We start from the raw sequence: 16,020 nt of genomic DNA on the forward strand, positions 1-16,020 counted from the left end.
ATTTAACAGTATTCTTAAGTGTCAAATATTATTGCAATATTATTGAATAGAATTATATTAGAATACATAGGAAAGTAGCCTAAAAGATCTGTAAAAAATATAATAAAATATGTATTAACGCATAACCGTATCTAACTGAATGATCTACGTAAATCGTGTCATCGTCATATAGTATTTTCAATAATTATACAGCTATGAACCGCTGATGAATCAATGCGCTAAGTTTTTCGTTAATGTTGACAAAGTAAACATTGAAATTATCGCGTTTAAAAGATTTTATTTATTAACGTAACCGTTGATGGTTCTATTAATTACGGTAGAGTGGTCCGCAATACGTCCTGGTACACTGAGAAGTAACGATTAGTCGGACAGTGTGAACCGAGCGCGGTTGTCAAGAGGCAATTTTGGTGTTACGGTCAACAAAATATATGTGTTATAAGAACAGCGCCATGATACTAAATTAATTTCTCTTTTAAACGCATCCGTAACATTTTTAAATATTTAAAACGCGCGGTTGTCAAGAGGCAATTTTGGTGTTACGGTCAACAAAATATACGTGCTATAATAACAGCGCCATGATACTAAATTAATCTCTCTTTTAAAACCATCCGTAACATTTTTAAATATTTAAAACGAGCCGGGATTCCAGAACTCCAGTCATACCGAACCCTCTAAAGCGACTTCCGTTAAGATTACTCCGAATTTATAAGTCTGCGATTTCTTTGTACCCAAGCGTGTACAAAAAATCTAACTAATTATTAAATTGTTCTTAATATAGACCGACACCTAATGCAATAATACCGGTCCAGCATCGCGAGTATGCAAATAGAATATAAACGTATCTCTTGACACGATAATTTTCATGATCCGCCATAGTTGCTCTATTGACTTAAAAGTACAAAAATTTAAACTCTTCGATGCTATGGATTCGTTCATTGTTAATAGGAACGACCGCGTTAATGGCAAAATGAGATCGATCGATACAACATCTAGATAATTTTCTGTTACGTTTGTAATTGTTGTACACTATTCGATCAATAAAATACATATTATTGCAAATATACAATATTTCTGGCGTTTCCGTAAAAATATAACGTAAAATGGCTATAGAGCTGTATAAACAAATGGCATAGAGCTGTATTCTTTTTGGGTACTGCTTCGAAGTGTTGATAGTGCTGTGTTTTACTCATAATTAAGGTATCTCTCGTTTTCTATCTTTAGCAGATTATAAACGCATGGCGCGACCTACCTGCAAGAGAAAAGGTTTACACTTAATTACGGTCAGTTCGAAATCTCGAGTTTCCTAATAAGCATCGTTGAAATGTTCAATATTTTCGTGACAATACAGTATTTCCACGCGTGTCTTATCATTATATTCTGTAATTTACTTCTCACAATATTGATCATAAGAAGTTCTATGTTATCGCGAACAGTTTGTAATTAAGTAGTTCTCGTTTCATTGAGCAAGAATCTATTCAAATCGTACAAAAAATTTGATCCTTTGAAAAGTACAAGTTTCTGTAACGTTATAAATATTTTAATATCGTATAATAAACGGACCGTATCCTTTTCCACAAAATTAAATTACCATTTTCCTGTCATAAAAGAATATCTTAAGATTATAGAACGATCGAATAAGATTGTCCACAACAATAAGAAAAATTGTTTGATAATTTAGAAACAATTGGTAGAAATGTAAATGCGGATAATGACACGGTGGACTCAGAAAACGTGGAAAATTACCCAGGACAGTCTTGTCAATGTAACCTTCAACTTCAAGCATCACCAGGTAGAATTTACCAAGATGCGGATGTTCAAGATAAAATGAACTTCGATGAACGTCGATAGCATCATCTACCGAGACACCTCCGTACTATACAACTACCGGCGGGTAATTCAAAACGTAGATTGCGGTTTTTCGATAATCGTGTATGTGCTTAATTAATTATGACTATAATAATATATAATATTATTATATTATTATATTAATATATATAATATATATATATATAATAATATGCCTATATAAATAAGCCAACAATTCCAATCTGCCAATAATAGCATTAAGTTTCTTCATTTCTATTCGTTTCTTCCATTTTCTCACATCTATAAAGAATAATCTTATTTACGAATAATATAATAGTAATATACTATTATTGCTTGTTCGACTTTCGATGCTAAAGTTATTTATGGCTGTAAAACATAAATCGCGAGGAATATAAAAATATGAAATACGGAATGAAATATATCTCTTATAGTTAACTTTTGTACAAATGCTACAGACCGATCGAATTATTTAATTACTTTTTCTATATATTTTGCAAGACTTTATAAATACGTACGATATTCGATAAAATTAAACTAGAACAGGATAATCCTACATTTAAAAAAAATGATACTAGTTCATACAAGACTGTTTTCTAATTCGAATTTCATTTGCCCTTACAAGAAAACTTATCAGCTGTTATCTGAAAAGAAAAGAAATTGTAATCAGAGTTCTTTCGTTTCTCGCCGTCTGCTAACACGAGTTGCAGAAGCAAGAACGTCGTGCGCAAGGTGTTACAAAGCCTATGGCAGGTTTACCAGTTTCTCCGGCAGGCGGCGATCAGCCTTCTGTTGAGCTATTTTCAATTGGTGTATCGAAGTCACGTGGTATGACCGCGGGACGCGCCGGCAGCGCCAAGCGTATTTGGCGGGACCGCGCTTAGACGGCGTCGTCTGTGCTCCTCGTAAGTCTGTCGTGTAGTGAACCGCAAAGGCTCTCGTCGCATAATGGTGAGTATCCGCAAGTTTTCGCCGGATCCTTTAGCCATCCGTGCCTCGTAGTTGCACCATCGCGTTCTACGATGTTCAAGCTGCTTACTGGTGAAGTTTCGTGGCCGTACCCTGCAAATTAACCGTGATTTTTGCTTCCAAATAGGCTGGCGGAAAGGCGGGCAAGGACTCTGGCAAAGCAAAGGCGAAAGCGGTCTCTCGTTCGGCGAGGGCCGGCTTGCAGGTGAGTTACTCGCTTCCCGACTCACTTAGTCACTAATTAAAGGTACATCAGTGTTCTACCTTGGCAATAAGCACGTTCACAGTCGCATTGTCGGATTTTAAAGATAAACAGCTTAAATCGTAATGGTTGGCGCGAAAAATTGGAGTGTTTTAGACAAGTAATCAACAGTTTATTTTGACCAACATGAATTAATTGTCGGGAAAACAGACGGTCTAAACAGGTTCATTTGACTTTCGTTTACATGCGTCGCGATAGAAATGCGGCGAAGCTCGCAAGGAAATGTATTATTTTTTAAAGTAAAGATACGGTGGTTGTGTCTAAGTTCGGAAGTTTTCAAACGAGACGGTTGAGTCTGTTGTGTCCCCCTCTCCCTTTTCTTTCAATTCATTTATTAACCATTTTTATCGAAACAGTTTAAATGATAGCCGACGAGACGTAGTGATTAATAATTAATAAAAGAGTGATTATTTATTTTCGTAGAATCCGCATAATGATGTTTGAGTAACATCGAATGTGACAGCAAATATAACTTGGTCCTGGCGGTATTATTGTCGTATTTGGTTGCGCTTATCTGCCATCGGAACTTAATGGAAAATACGGTCGAATTTGTATGAGTTTCAAGTGATCAATTTTACAATTGATAATGATAATTTAATAAATAAATAAATACATTGACGTTCGATTTAATTTGATATTTCGGTAGCACGATAATTTTTAAACATTCTAAAAGTGAACGGAAACCGTAATTAGCTTCGCGTAACTTCTGACGATGTGAACGAATTGATAATATTTCAACGGTATATAAAATAAATATAGGACGATCACAATAGAACGACGAAACATATACCAAAGCTGGAAAGCTCGGGAAAGTCGAATCATCGCGCACCGCTCGATATCCGTTGCGTTAAAAGTGGACCGAGTTACGTATGCTATTCCATGTGCAAATGAATTTAGTTTTTTTACGGACGCTTGTATAGAATGTAACGTATATAACAAAGTGTCCTAGCAGTAAAACTGCCGTGAATATAAAGTATTGCGAAAAATCGTGTCATTGCTCCTCGTTCGATATTTCTTGCGTGAAAAGCTGCTGACGCGTGTGACCTTATGTTATTTGAACAGGCATTACATATGATGCGTTCTAACCTGTAAATATTTACCTTGTCACTGGGCCAATATTGTCTTTTATTATAGGACCATTTGTGCCTATAGAAGATGTATCATAATTGTGCTTTACTTTTTAGTTTCCTGTTGGTAGGATTCATAGGCATTTGAAAAACAGAACCACAAGTCACGGTCGAGTCGGTGCTACCGCGGCAGTATACAGTGCAGCAATCTTGGAATACCTTACTGCCGAGGTGAGTGAAATATATATATATATATATATACATATATATATATATATATGAAAGAACACATGTGGTGAAACGAAGATAGACAGTGAATGGGAGTGAGAGTGAGAAGGCGCGATGGGCGGGTGCGAGGGGAAAAGAGAGAGAAACGCACAATAGGAAGATCAGTCGTTGCAACCAGAACTGCATGCGTTGGCATCACTAGCAACTAATGGCGTCACTAACTCCAAACATGGCCGATTTTTCCCGCCTTTTTATCTACGTTATTTTTTTTTATTTTTTCTTCCATTTTTTGTGTATTATTTTTTTTGCGAACGTATGTCTCTTTCATATATACAAAAAATACGGTAAAATATGTAATACAGCATACCAGTTTTACTTTTGTGTGTGTGTGTGTGTGTGTGTGTGTGTGTGTGTGTGTGTGTGTGTGTGTGTGTGTTTACAGGTCACAACTTAAATTGAAAGTAATTTTAAGAATATTTACGCGACTATAAATTTGTTTATATAATACTGTATTTTGTTTGTGAGGTAGAATGAATGTAAAAAATGAGCATTTAGAAAACTGACAGAATAAGATCAACGGTATGTTGTTTATAAAGAATTAATGAATAAAAAATCCTTTTCGTTTCTGCCTTTAGGTTCTAGAATTAGCAGGAAATGCCTCAAAAGATCTTAAGGTAAAACGTATCACGCCGAGACATCTTCAGCTTGCAATTCGTGGTGACGAAGAATTAGATAGTCTTATTAAAGCAACCATTGCGGGAGGAGGTATGTTATACTATAAACTATTGTATGTTAAGAATATTAGAAGTCACAGAATCTCTTAGTTATATTAAAGTTAGTATAGGTAACATTAAAAAGTAAAACTGATTGATCTGATATTCTAGAAGTCGATTAAAATATGCTATAAAAGAATATATATTTGTCAGAGCATATTACATTCAACACAAGTGTGCATTATCTAACTGTATTAAATGAAATTATGTCGCAATTTACTTCCTGCTAAATGTGAGAAGCGCATAAATAGAAAGTACATTTTAGAATTAATTACAATCTAGGCTCTTGAGAAGTAGCACAATATGTTTCCATTCTATGTATACCGAATTGAAAATTGTTTAATGTTATACTGTTTGTTTGTTACAGGTGTTATTCCACATATCCATAAATCGTTGATTGGCAAAAAAGGCTCGCAAAAGCCAGCATAATTTAGTGATTCATTCAGGAACATTTGAAGCTACGTAGGCAAAGAACAAGAGATGCAGAACAGCAGTGATTGTTGACAAAGTGTACCTATGTTATTACATTGATGGCGAGACTGGCGTGATATAAATATATATATATGAATATATATATAGATATATAGATATATAGATATATAAATAAAAACAAATATTGATATAATTTAATATAGGTAAATGAGAATTAAGGAAGAAACAAATTTTCACCGTACAATTGGCATATTACGAAAGGAGGAAAACTAATAATTATAGGTCTGATATGAAGAAATAAATTTTAGTGTACACTGTATACTGCAAATAGTTGACGAGCGATGCGTTGTAGCATGGCTCGTTAAAGTTGCAGAAATTTTTGGTATAGTACACATCCTGAAAGTTGGAGTATTTAAGGACTGGGATGTGTAAGTCCATTTGAAAATTTCGTTTTCTTTCTCTTTATTACATTGATGGTGTTAACTTTATCTGTTTTTTTTCTTTTTTAAACGACCGCGTATTACTAACGCTATTTTCTTAAAATTTGCTATTTGGATATAGCATACTTATTGTTCTAAAAATGCTGTATGATATGCGCAAGTATTAAGTAGAATTCAGTACTTTCAATATTTAACATATTCAATTTTTACCCATATCTATATGTCTAATACTCCACTCGTGTGGACATAAGTGGGAATAAATAATCATTCTTGTTATTAAATACTCTGAACTATCTTGAAACAGTCAACAGTGCGTATGAACGTTTCTAGAGAACAATTTTTATTTTGAACTATTTATCTACAAGTTTAGGTTGCTAAATATCTTATTCAGTTTTTAAAGTTTTCAGTCATCATATTTGAATGGTATTGTACAGGAATGTTCCGTGAAAGTGTACACTAGTATATTTAAGAAATTTGAAACGTACGAAGAAATTTTATTTCGGAATTTCGAATTAAATCAGATTTACAAAAATAAACAGTAATTTTCCTTATTTTATGATGAGCACCAAAAAGTTACTGCAATGATCATTCACTATATAGTATTAAATGTTAAGTTGTGTATAAATTCATAATATGCTACTGAATGATGATTTTCAAAGAAATGTTGATTGTGTTCAAAGTTTGTTGTACACTTCTGTATATTTTGCCCTGTACAAGGAATATTTTATGAACTATTTCTTTTCACATTGTTTCACAGATGTTCTGCTAACTTTTCAAGACTCTGATCTGGTCTGAACTTAAATAATCTAGTTTTATGTCACAGTGTATTGAGAATTATGAGACTGGAATCTTTGAAGCACGAAAAACTTTTCCACCGATATAAAAGTGTGAAGAAAAATATTTCGGAATCACCGAATCTTTGATGTAATATCATAATGTCTATTCCAGTAGTATTCAAGTGTAAAATCTAAACCATATTAAGCAAATTTTAAAGCAGTTTGAAACGTACATGGAGTATACGTTTATAAGGAAAAACAAGTAGTTTTTGGTTTCCTTGGCATCATGTCATTCTTTATTTACTATTCATGAAATTGTTGATATTTGCGGCATTTAGTGTAATTTTCATTGTATCTACGGTAACGCACCGTATATTAAATACACGAGCCATATGTAAAACGTTCATTTTTCATAATAAAGAAAAATTTTACTATTAAATATTTCCTGATCATTAAAGTTGCAAGTTAAAAGAAGGAAGTATGCTAGTTTGTATTTTGTGCCTTCTTTAAAAATTATTAAATTAATATTGTTAAAAAAATTAATGATTTTTGTACGTATTGTCATTTTCGTATTATGTGTATACATAAAATAGAAATATACTTTCTCTGGTAGATTATGGCTGTGTGATTAAAGACAAAAACTACCTAGTGTTTAAACTCGGAAAAAGTATATAAAATGCCTTAACAATTCTTATATTTAATTCTGAAATGCAATAATACGTATTAATTATTTCGAATTATTTGTGCGACATTATTAATGAACAAAAAGATTATAAAAGACATTGCATTTTTTCTAAGTAGCAATTTTTGCAACAACTGTTTTGCGTAGTAGTTTTCCTTGAGAAGCATGAGTTTATAACATCAGTATGTTACTTTACGATATGAAACTATGTCATAGATTTTAAGAAGACATACTTTTGCTATAGACGAGTCTTAATATTTTGAAAAAAGTGCTGTTTATTTCAAGTACAATTTTAATACTTGTACGGCTTAAATATTATTACTTGAAATTAATGTTATTACGGAGAAGCTTTAATGTAAGAAATAAATGTCTGTGTACACTGCTTATTACATAATTTTTAAAATCACCGGATACACTAGACTGGACCATATAAATTGCAATTATTTAATAACGTTAATTTCTCGACAAGGAAGGGAAAAGTTTCCAAAAATATAGAGTTGTATAGAATACGTAACTATCTACCGCAATAGAAAATTGTATCAAATTATATATATATATATATATATTGTAATGTGAAATTAATATCTTCAATGTTATGAAAACATTTTTTTAATGGGTGCAAAAATGGTTGCAATTGTTTTATTAATTAAGAAAAGAGATATTTTATTAATTTCAAGAAGTTAATTATAGATAACGTTTAATGAGTATGATATTTGACTTGAAACATTCTTACAAACGCTTTCGAAGTAGTATGTATTATACTTTTCATTTTCATATAAACGAAAGTACAGTTGATCGGAAGAATAATATATTCACATTGCAAAATAAAAAATATTTTTCGATGAATATATAAAATATTTTAATTTTAGGCTCCAGCTGGATGATAACGTATGCTTTGGGCTAGCGATATATGTAGTTCCGTCATGCGAGACATACTTAAAAAATGGATTCACGAAGTCATTAAATCCAGAATTTATTGTACTATAGAAAAATAGTTAGCATGAAACTGCAAACATACTGTACAGATCCCAATCCAAGTCTACTAATATTATCGCATCCTATAAAAAATATGTTAATTTTCTGAATAATAAGAAACAGTTGGCAAAAGTCAGTTAAGGTACATTTGCCTACGAAATTGTAAAACACTGAAAATTATCCGGTTAAGGGCTTAATATTGCATATACTGTAATTAAGTAGTATTGTATAACAAACAGGGTCATTTATTTGTAATCATTATCTTCATAAATTAAACGAATGATACAACAAATTTTCAATTTACGTATGCATAATAAGATTTTAATTAAGACTAAATTAAGAAACATTAAAAATTGTTAATGCCAGTAACCGATGAACCCTCTTTTACCTTGACTATTATCATCGATCATTTAGTAAGGCAAACTTTTACACGAATCTATAGTCTTTAATCTTATCATTGTATTTGTCGTCTTTGTGTATTATTGTACTGAATTTATCATGCATACTTTCTATATTATTAATGTCTTGAAATCGTATTTATAAATACTTTCCAATATTCATATTCCACGAATTACAGAAACATGTCTTCTTCAGTCGCTATTTGCACAATTTTTAATTTGTTTTCTAGCTCTAATTGTAATAAATTTGTAATTGTTTTAGAACTGCCAGTGAACCTTCATTACATTACCCCCATTAATTCGGGGATCGTTAAATTGTTTCCTAAAAAAATGATCTATAAATTACTTTCAGAACTTCGACGGTAAAATAATCGAAGCAAACATTTATACGTGTTCGTACAGTGAGAATTTTGAAATCGCGTACCAATTTCAGATTTCCCGGCATAATCTCAAGGCATTAATACTATATAAGAAACGTCTCAGATTATCTCAGTAGGCAGATACACAAAGATGAAAAGTAAAATGATAACATTAACGAGCTTAAAAAAAGGAATCGATCCGAGTTACATACAAAAATGATACAAAAATCTGTTTTATCGAACAACCGTGGTACGACAAATTAAAGAGGGATCTACTTTCTATAGTGTAACATGCGTAGTTTCGCCGAATGTTCTGAATTTTATTTATCCTCAACGATAGTTTATCGTTCGATTCAACAATATCGATTGAAATTGAAAATTTGTTTTATGATTTATTTAATCGATTCGTAGCAAAGTGATTTCAATTTACATAATATAATAACGCTTGGTACGAGTACGATAACATGTAATCGTTGCTCGGACAATTTGTCAGGGTGTTTCCGAATTTGATTCAGCCAGCGTGCATAGTTCGGGGGGTGTAACGTTACGGCGTTACGATTACACACGGTTCACGTTCACGGGTAGGAAAGCGTATATGAAAATTCCTCGCACAGTGCTGCCATCATAGTGGGAGCGGTCTCCAACCTCGGCTCCCCCCACCAGGCAGCCAATCCCATGGCAGGTTGAAAGCCTTGCGGCTTTTCGTCGGGTCCGCTGATAGTGGGATACGATATAGCTCCTTGCGTGTGTGCGCGAGGGAGACAGCAGCAAGGAAGAGCTCCCCACTAAGCTCAGTCGCCTTTCACGAGCACGGTCGGCTGGGCGACTTGGTGCCGCGGGTATAGCCGTAAACGTGAGCCATCGTACTCAAATTCCATTCGTATCGAAGTACTGTTTTATTGACTTGACACGGGGGACAGGATCTCTGAACGGATCGTCCTCCGTAGTCCAGCGGAGACGGTGCTCGGGCCGCCGGTGAACGCGTGACAGCCAGTGTACCAGCCCGCACGGTTCCGGCGACAGGCGAACACTTTATTGTGATCCTTAACGATTCCGACAGCGAGAAACCAGTGTTCCAGGACTTGTTTCCGGTTCGGTCAGCGCTGTTGCCGTGTCTCCAGCCGAATTTTTACGCGCGAACCACTCCAGGAGGGGATTTGAAAGCCGGCGATTACGATTTCGAGCGACCGAATCAAAATAAAGAATTGCCCGTTTTTTTTGGTGGCCGAACTATGACCGCCTGCACGGCGTAAGCCGAAGATACACCTCGAGGATGAACAGGCCAGCCGATCGAGCCCCCCTTCGGTGAGTAATTTCTGTTTCTATCGCGTGACAACGCTTTTACTTGATCGGGCCGCTGGCCGACTTATTACGCCGGCACGGTGAAAGGAAAAGACGTTTCGCTGGGGAATTCACTGGCGTCACATTCTTCGAAAATATTCCGGGAATTGCATCCGTCCGCGCAATTATCTCCGCGTTCTCGGTAGGCGCCTCGTGTCGTTTCGGTTCCCCCATTCAAAAAGGAATCGTGCGTGAGAAGCGTGTAGCAGGTATCTGAACACTAGTTGCTTCCACATTCGAAGGTCAATGAACAGTATTGACGTTGATCTTTGACACTTCCCGGATTTGACTCGGGAACGATCGAGCCCGCTACTTTTCACGGTGTATCACGTGACTCGAGGATACTTTTATCGGCGCTGTTTAACTGTTACACGCCGTTTCCATTAATGGAATTTCCAGTTTGCAGCGCTGTCCGTCTGTTTGCTCTCCGGGATTTCTTGAGCTTGAAACTGTCCTCTGCGAATATGGGCAATTAAACGGAGCACTGGCTACACGTGAAAACCTTACGAATCGTTTCTAATTAGAACGAACCTATTGTCAAGAATGTTTGAAGGATTGATCTTTAATAAAAGTCGTTGATAAAGGAATTGTAGGAGAATGTCGCGAAATTTTGGAGTATATTTTTTTTAGTTGTGCACAAATACTAAATATTAGATTTTAATCGGTGACAAAGTAAATATTTTTTCTCGAGTAAAAATCTCAGATATTTTATATATTTATTTATATTTTATATATTATTTATATTTTATGTATATTATTATATATATTATTTATATTTTATATATCTTTTCGATATTACCGTGTAAGAAGTTTGCTAATCGTTTAAAGATGGAGTACCAATATTGCCGTAATTAATATTATATAATAATAATATTATTAATATAATAACATATAATATTATTATTATATAATATTTGTTAATATAATAATATTATATATAATATTTATTAATATAATAATATTATATCATAATATGTCCGTCTAATATTAGACAGACAGTTGTCAAATAGTAGTAGTAATATATTAGTAGTATAGTCTTTTTGTGCAGTACACAAAAAGATATTATCGAAATTGGATCTTTAATAATTGATATGAAAAATGATCGTTCGTCTCGTATTAGGAAACAGTAAATTTATTCGACAATTAAGATACGAATTTAACGCTTTTGACTATATGTATATTCATCGTGCTAGTCAATGTTTACTTGATCGTATTTCCGGAGGATATTAGAGCTCACGGAACAGAGAAACAGATATTGTTTCGCACGATATGTGCGATATATTGCAGCAGTGTACACATAATATTTGTGATTGTTCACGCAGGCTTTGTTTGTTTCCAACATAAATTTCTATCATGCTCCGAATCAAATACGATTTTCCTGCATACATATATATATGTATGTATACGTACATAGTTGCCGATTTCATTTCTGATACTATTCTCACGCTTGTGCACCGAGATATTAAATAACGTGGCGTTATTTTTGGCGGTTTAAAAATCGGGGAACAATTTTATCGAATTCGTTGCTCGATAGTAATAATCCGACGCTAATGGTTTTATTGTAAATAACGGAGCTGGACGCAAGTCACCGTATTATTACACGCTCAATTTCATGTGAAACTTTTTTTATTAATTATTCTAGAATATGACGCTGCTTACAAGGACAACTACTGATCGTTGAGAGAGGGAGCTCGTTTATCAGAGATGATGTTAGGACAAAGGATACAGGATTTCTAATAATAGAAATGATGAACCATATTGTTGGTAGAAAATGTGCGATAACTGTGTTAGAACCACTGTCGGCGGTTTACAACTGTTTAGGACAAAGGATACAGGATTTCTAATAATAGAAATGATGAACCATATTGTTGGTAGAAAATGTGCGATAACTGTGTTAGAACGACTGTCGGCGGTTTTTCAACTCTGTTAATTCCATACATACATGTTGCGAAGTTCACGGTTCACAAAACGATCAAGAAGTTCATTTGTAGAAAGTGTAGACGTACTAACCATCTTCGAGCAAGTCTGGGCTATCTTTGACCCGTGTGTCCGACGGCATAAAACCGGCAATGTAACCCGGAACGAGCGACTTGGCGGTTTCAGTGTTAAATGTGTTTTAATAAAATAATATACAGGCCGAGCCATTTAACTCTTCCACCTTCATTTTTCTTATAAGCTACGTGTCGCGTGAAAAGGGTTTTGAACGATAGTTGTTTGCTATACAGGGGAGCTTACGACAATCAATATCTTGCTGTTTACCTCTTTTCTTTTTTTATCAAAATACGAGGGTCACCTCGAGTTTTTTAATCCGCAGCGTCGAATCAATCCGTTCGGAAGTTTATTAAATACAGAATAAAGAACGATTAAGGTGCAAGCGTTCAGAAGTTCGTGTTTATTTGATTATTAATAAATAAATGATTAATTTTATTTTATTATTAGTTAACAAATAATTTGTTATTCTGTATTCGTTAGTTTTCTTTTCATTTCCTTTTGCCGTTCCAAGTAGTAGCAATATTAACAGAAAAAAGCATTTTGGTCATTGCCTAGTAATCTAGTTCTTCTATTGTTTAAACAAGAATTCAAGTCACTTGGCGCATTTTTGAAAGAGTTGTACCGTTTTAAGGGGGGGGAGGCATACATTCGTCCCGAACCCCAGACATTTTGTGTTCCCGTTTATTTTCCACGTTGTTTTTGCCAAGCCGAAATAATTTCGGGTCCAGGGCTAAATTACTCGAAAAGTTCACATTTTGTTCCGGGTATCGTTACGCTTATCTCGGCGACGGTACATTGAATTCCTACGAATTGGCAAAAAGTCAGCGGCGGTAATCGGGGGGGTCCATCCAGCAGCCCGTGTTTGTCTCAACTGTTTCTTCTGGTGCGCTCTCGAAACGTAACCTACAGTGAAGTCTCCCCAATTGACGCTTAGATTGTTCACAAAAATGGACAGTTTGGGAAGAGGAGACACGATTATTCGAGTCTTGCAGCTTATAGTTGTCGACGATTCGTAAATATAAAAAGATACCGCAAGGCTCGAACAATCGTATCTCTCCTTTTCCCAAATTGTCCAGTTTTGTGCAGAATCTGAGCGTCAGTAAGGGAGACATAACTGTAACTGGTTTAAAAGTATTACAGCGAAGTTGCAATAACAACTTGTCCAATTTCTCCAATTTAAACGTGCTTCATTCCGCAGCTCTAGCTGAAACAGTAATGTCTCCCTAATTGACGCTCAAATTGTGCACGAAAATAGACAATTCGGGAATAGGAGATACGATTATTCGAGCCTTGCAGCTTATAGTTGTCGACAATTCGTAAATATAAAAAGAAACCGCGAGGCTCGAACAATCGTATCTGCTCTTCCCAGATTGTCCATTTTTGTGTAGGATCCGAGCGTCAGTAAGGGAGACATTACTGTATAGCGGATCCTGCGCGTACCGCGACGCCAGCAGAATTGTTTTCAATAATCTAAATACCGATACGGGGAACGCAAGGTCGGTTGATCGGCGACGTCATTCAGGCGCTGGCAAATGTTGCCGGTGAAAGTTTATCGTACGTGGTAGGGGCCTTTACAGTAGACTCGTGCACGGGGAACTATTCGGGCCGATCCCGTCCACTTCAGGGCTTCGCCTGGCTGTTCCCTCTGCGACAAGACCAACCGGGCTCAGCCGAGGCGGGCTTCTCAAGACGGTCGCGTTCTCGGTCTGCTTGGTCCTGCGAACTCGAATTGTTTGGCCGGTGCTGCGCGATCGCTTTGATCCGCGAATAATCTTTGCGAAAGGAGGCTGGCAAAAATAGGCCGACTTTGGACCGCAAAAACTTGCGTCAGGATGCGATTCCGTATCTTCTAGAGTATCTTCTTCTAAAGAGTACTAGATTAGATAATTATTTACCTGGGAACCGATGGGGAAGCTATTAACGCTAGATTTACGGAGCACGAGAAACAGCTGTTTTATATTCGTTTATAAAAGCAAAGATAAGACATTTATTCTGATTTTGATATATATATATAATAATCGTAAATTAACCCTTTGCACTCGAAGCCATTTTAACAGTAAATCTAAAATAATTTTTCTGACCTACGCTCTCTCTATTTCATGTGACAGAGCGCATTTTATGCGCGTGAAATTGAGTCTTGTGACTTATACAACAGCTACCTAAATTTTGTCGATATAAGAATTATTTTGGAATGTGATGCAAACATTTTTTTAGTGATGCCTCGGAGTCACCACTCGAGCGCAAAGGTTAAAGAACCAGTGACCCGTCGTTCGGATGTGGCATTATCTCGTGTCAGGATGAGTATACACGTCGTCGCTCGATTCTCGCATATAATATCAGCTCCGAAAAGCAGGCTTAATTAGTTAAACATAAGAGTAAACCACGGTCTGCTCAACCCGTTAACATATTTCGATGTTTTCGTGTTCCGTTGGCGAGCCATCGTCCAAAATAGGCGTTCGAAAATGCGGCTTTTTTCGAAACACTTCGGCCGGCTGGCGAAATTATTCGAATGTTCGTGGCCATCGAGAGGGAGAGAGAGAGAGAGAGTACGCGCGACAGGAGATAGGTGTAACAGATACGAAACCAGAACCATAGGCGCAGATTGCTCCGTGGGGCGCTCTCGTGGCGCGGTTTGCGTTGAGAGAGAGCAATGGAGCCACGCCTACTCGGAGCACTCTATGCATACAGAGGCGGCAGGGTATCGTTGGGGATTCCGAAGTTGGCACGGAAGCGGTACAAAAACATGAAAGCCACGTCCCAAATTGGCCGTTTCGAAAAAAAACTCGCGGTCCCGGGGCGTTCCATCGCTTTCTTCGTGTCTGCCCGACGAGGGTCATTCCGGGAGACCGTTTCGCCAATAAGCGAAACGTGGGTTTGGCTTCTTCCCGCGTGCCCCCCTCCCCCGTGCTCGTAAACTAACGGATTATCGATAATTAACGCGAAAGAAGTTTATTGTCCGGGCGCGAGGACGATTCGACGTTCTCGGAAACGTCTCTGGAATAAAGATAGGGGAAAAGCATCGGTGCTCGATTAACACTTTCTCTTTGCTGCCAGTTCTCTCTAACGAGATGGGGCTCCCCTTAAGATCAATAGATGGAGGAAGTTTCTTAATGAAACGTCGCGAAACGGACAGCAATTTCATTTCGTATTTTTCGATCGATTATTTGGATCGATATTCCGTAACCATTTCTCCGGATATTGCGGGGTGAAATGTTGGGACGAACGATCGCCGTGTCTTTGGTTCGTTCAATTTTGTTGTTCTTCTATTTCGTTTATTTTTTTAGACGAAAGAAAAACGTCTTTAAATGTAAAACGCTGTTGCAGATATTTTTGTATTATATTGTACTTTACAAATGCATTCTTATGGTATCGCGAAAAGAATATAATTTCAGATTTTTATGTTTTCCAAGCTCGTGAATTTTTATTAATGCTTTCTCAATATTGTATTAATACTTTGTTAATACTAGACGTGTAGATAAATAACTCTGTAAAATTTCATTGA

General features: G+C 36.0%; 2 protein-coding genes and 1 long non-coding RNA gene across 4 annotated transcripts in view; 2 read left to right on the plus strand and 1 right to left on the minus strand.

The window, feature by feature from the left end:
* Positions 1-994: 994 nt before the first annotated feature.
* LOC117229948 (uncharacterized) lies at positions 995-4,296 on the minus strand. The gene is made up of 4 exons (XR_004492669.2): positions 4,156-4,296; positions 2,584-2,886; positions 1,744-2,468; positions 995-1,249 (listed from the first exon to the last, which is right to left on the minus strand). It is a non-coding gene; the product is annotated as an uncharacterized LOC117229948 (long non-coding RNA).
* Positions 2,639-7,210, plus strand: His2Av (Histone H2A variant). Its single transcript, XM_033486906.2, has 5 exons — positions 2,639-2,775; positions 2,921-2,998; positions 4,240-4,353; positions 4,986-5,115; positions 5,491-7,210. The coding sequence occupies exons 1-5, from the start codon at positions 2,773-2,775 to the stop codon at positions 5,550-5,552; spliced, it is 387 nt and encodes a 128-aa protein (XP_033342797.1). The 5' UTR covers positions 2,639-2,772; the 3' UTR covers positions 5,553-7,210.
* Positions 7,211-9,909: 2,699 nt separating this feature from the next.
* The window catches only part of Cad87A (cadherin 87A), a 246,849-nt gene continuing 240,738 nt past the window's right edge, over positions 9,910-16,020 (plus strand). For both annotated transcript variants that reach the window (XM_033486901.2, XM_076518912.1), the window contains exon 1: positions 9,910-10,490. In XM_033486901.2, coding sequence (XP_033342792.1) covers positions 10,459-10,490 — 32 coding nt within the window. In that variant the 5' untranslated portion in view covers positions 9,910-10,458. The remainder of the gene's footprint in view (positions 10,491-16,020) is intronic.

Source organism: Megalopta genalis, chromosome 2 (assembly GCF_051020955.1).
Source record: "Megalopta genalis isolate 19385.01 chromosome 2, iyMegGena1_principal, whole genome shotgun sequence".
Lineage (NCBI taxonomy): Eukaryota > Metazoa > Arthropoda > Insecta > Hymenoptera > Halictidae > Megalopta > Megalopta genalis.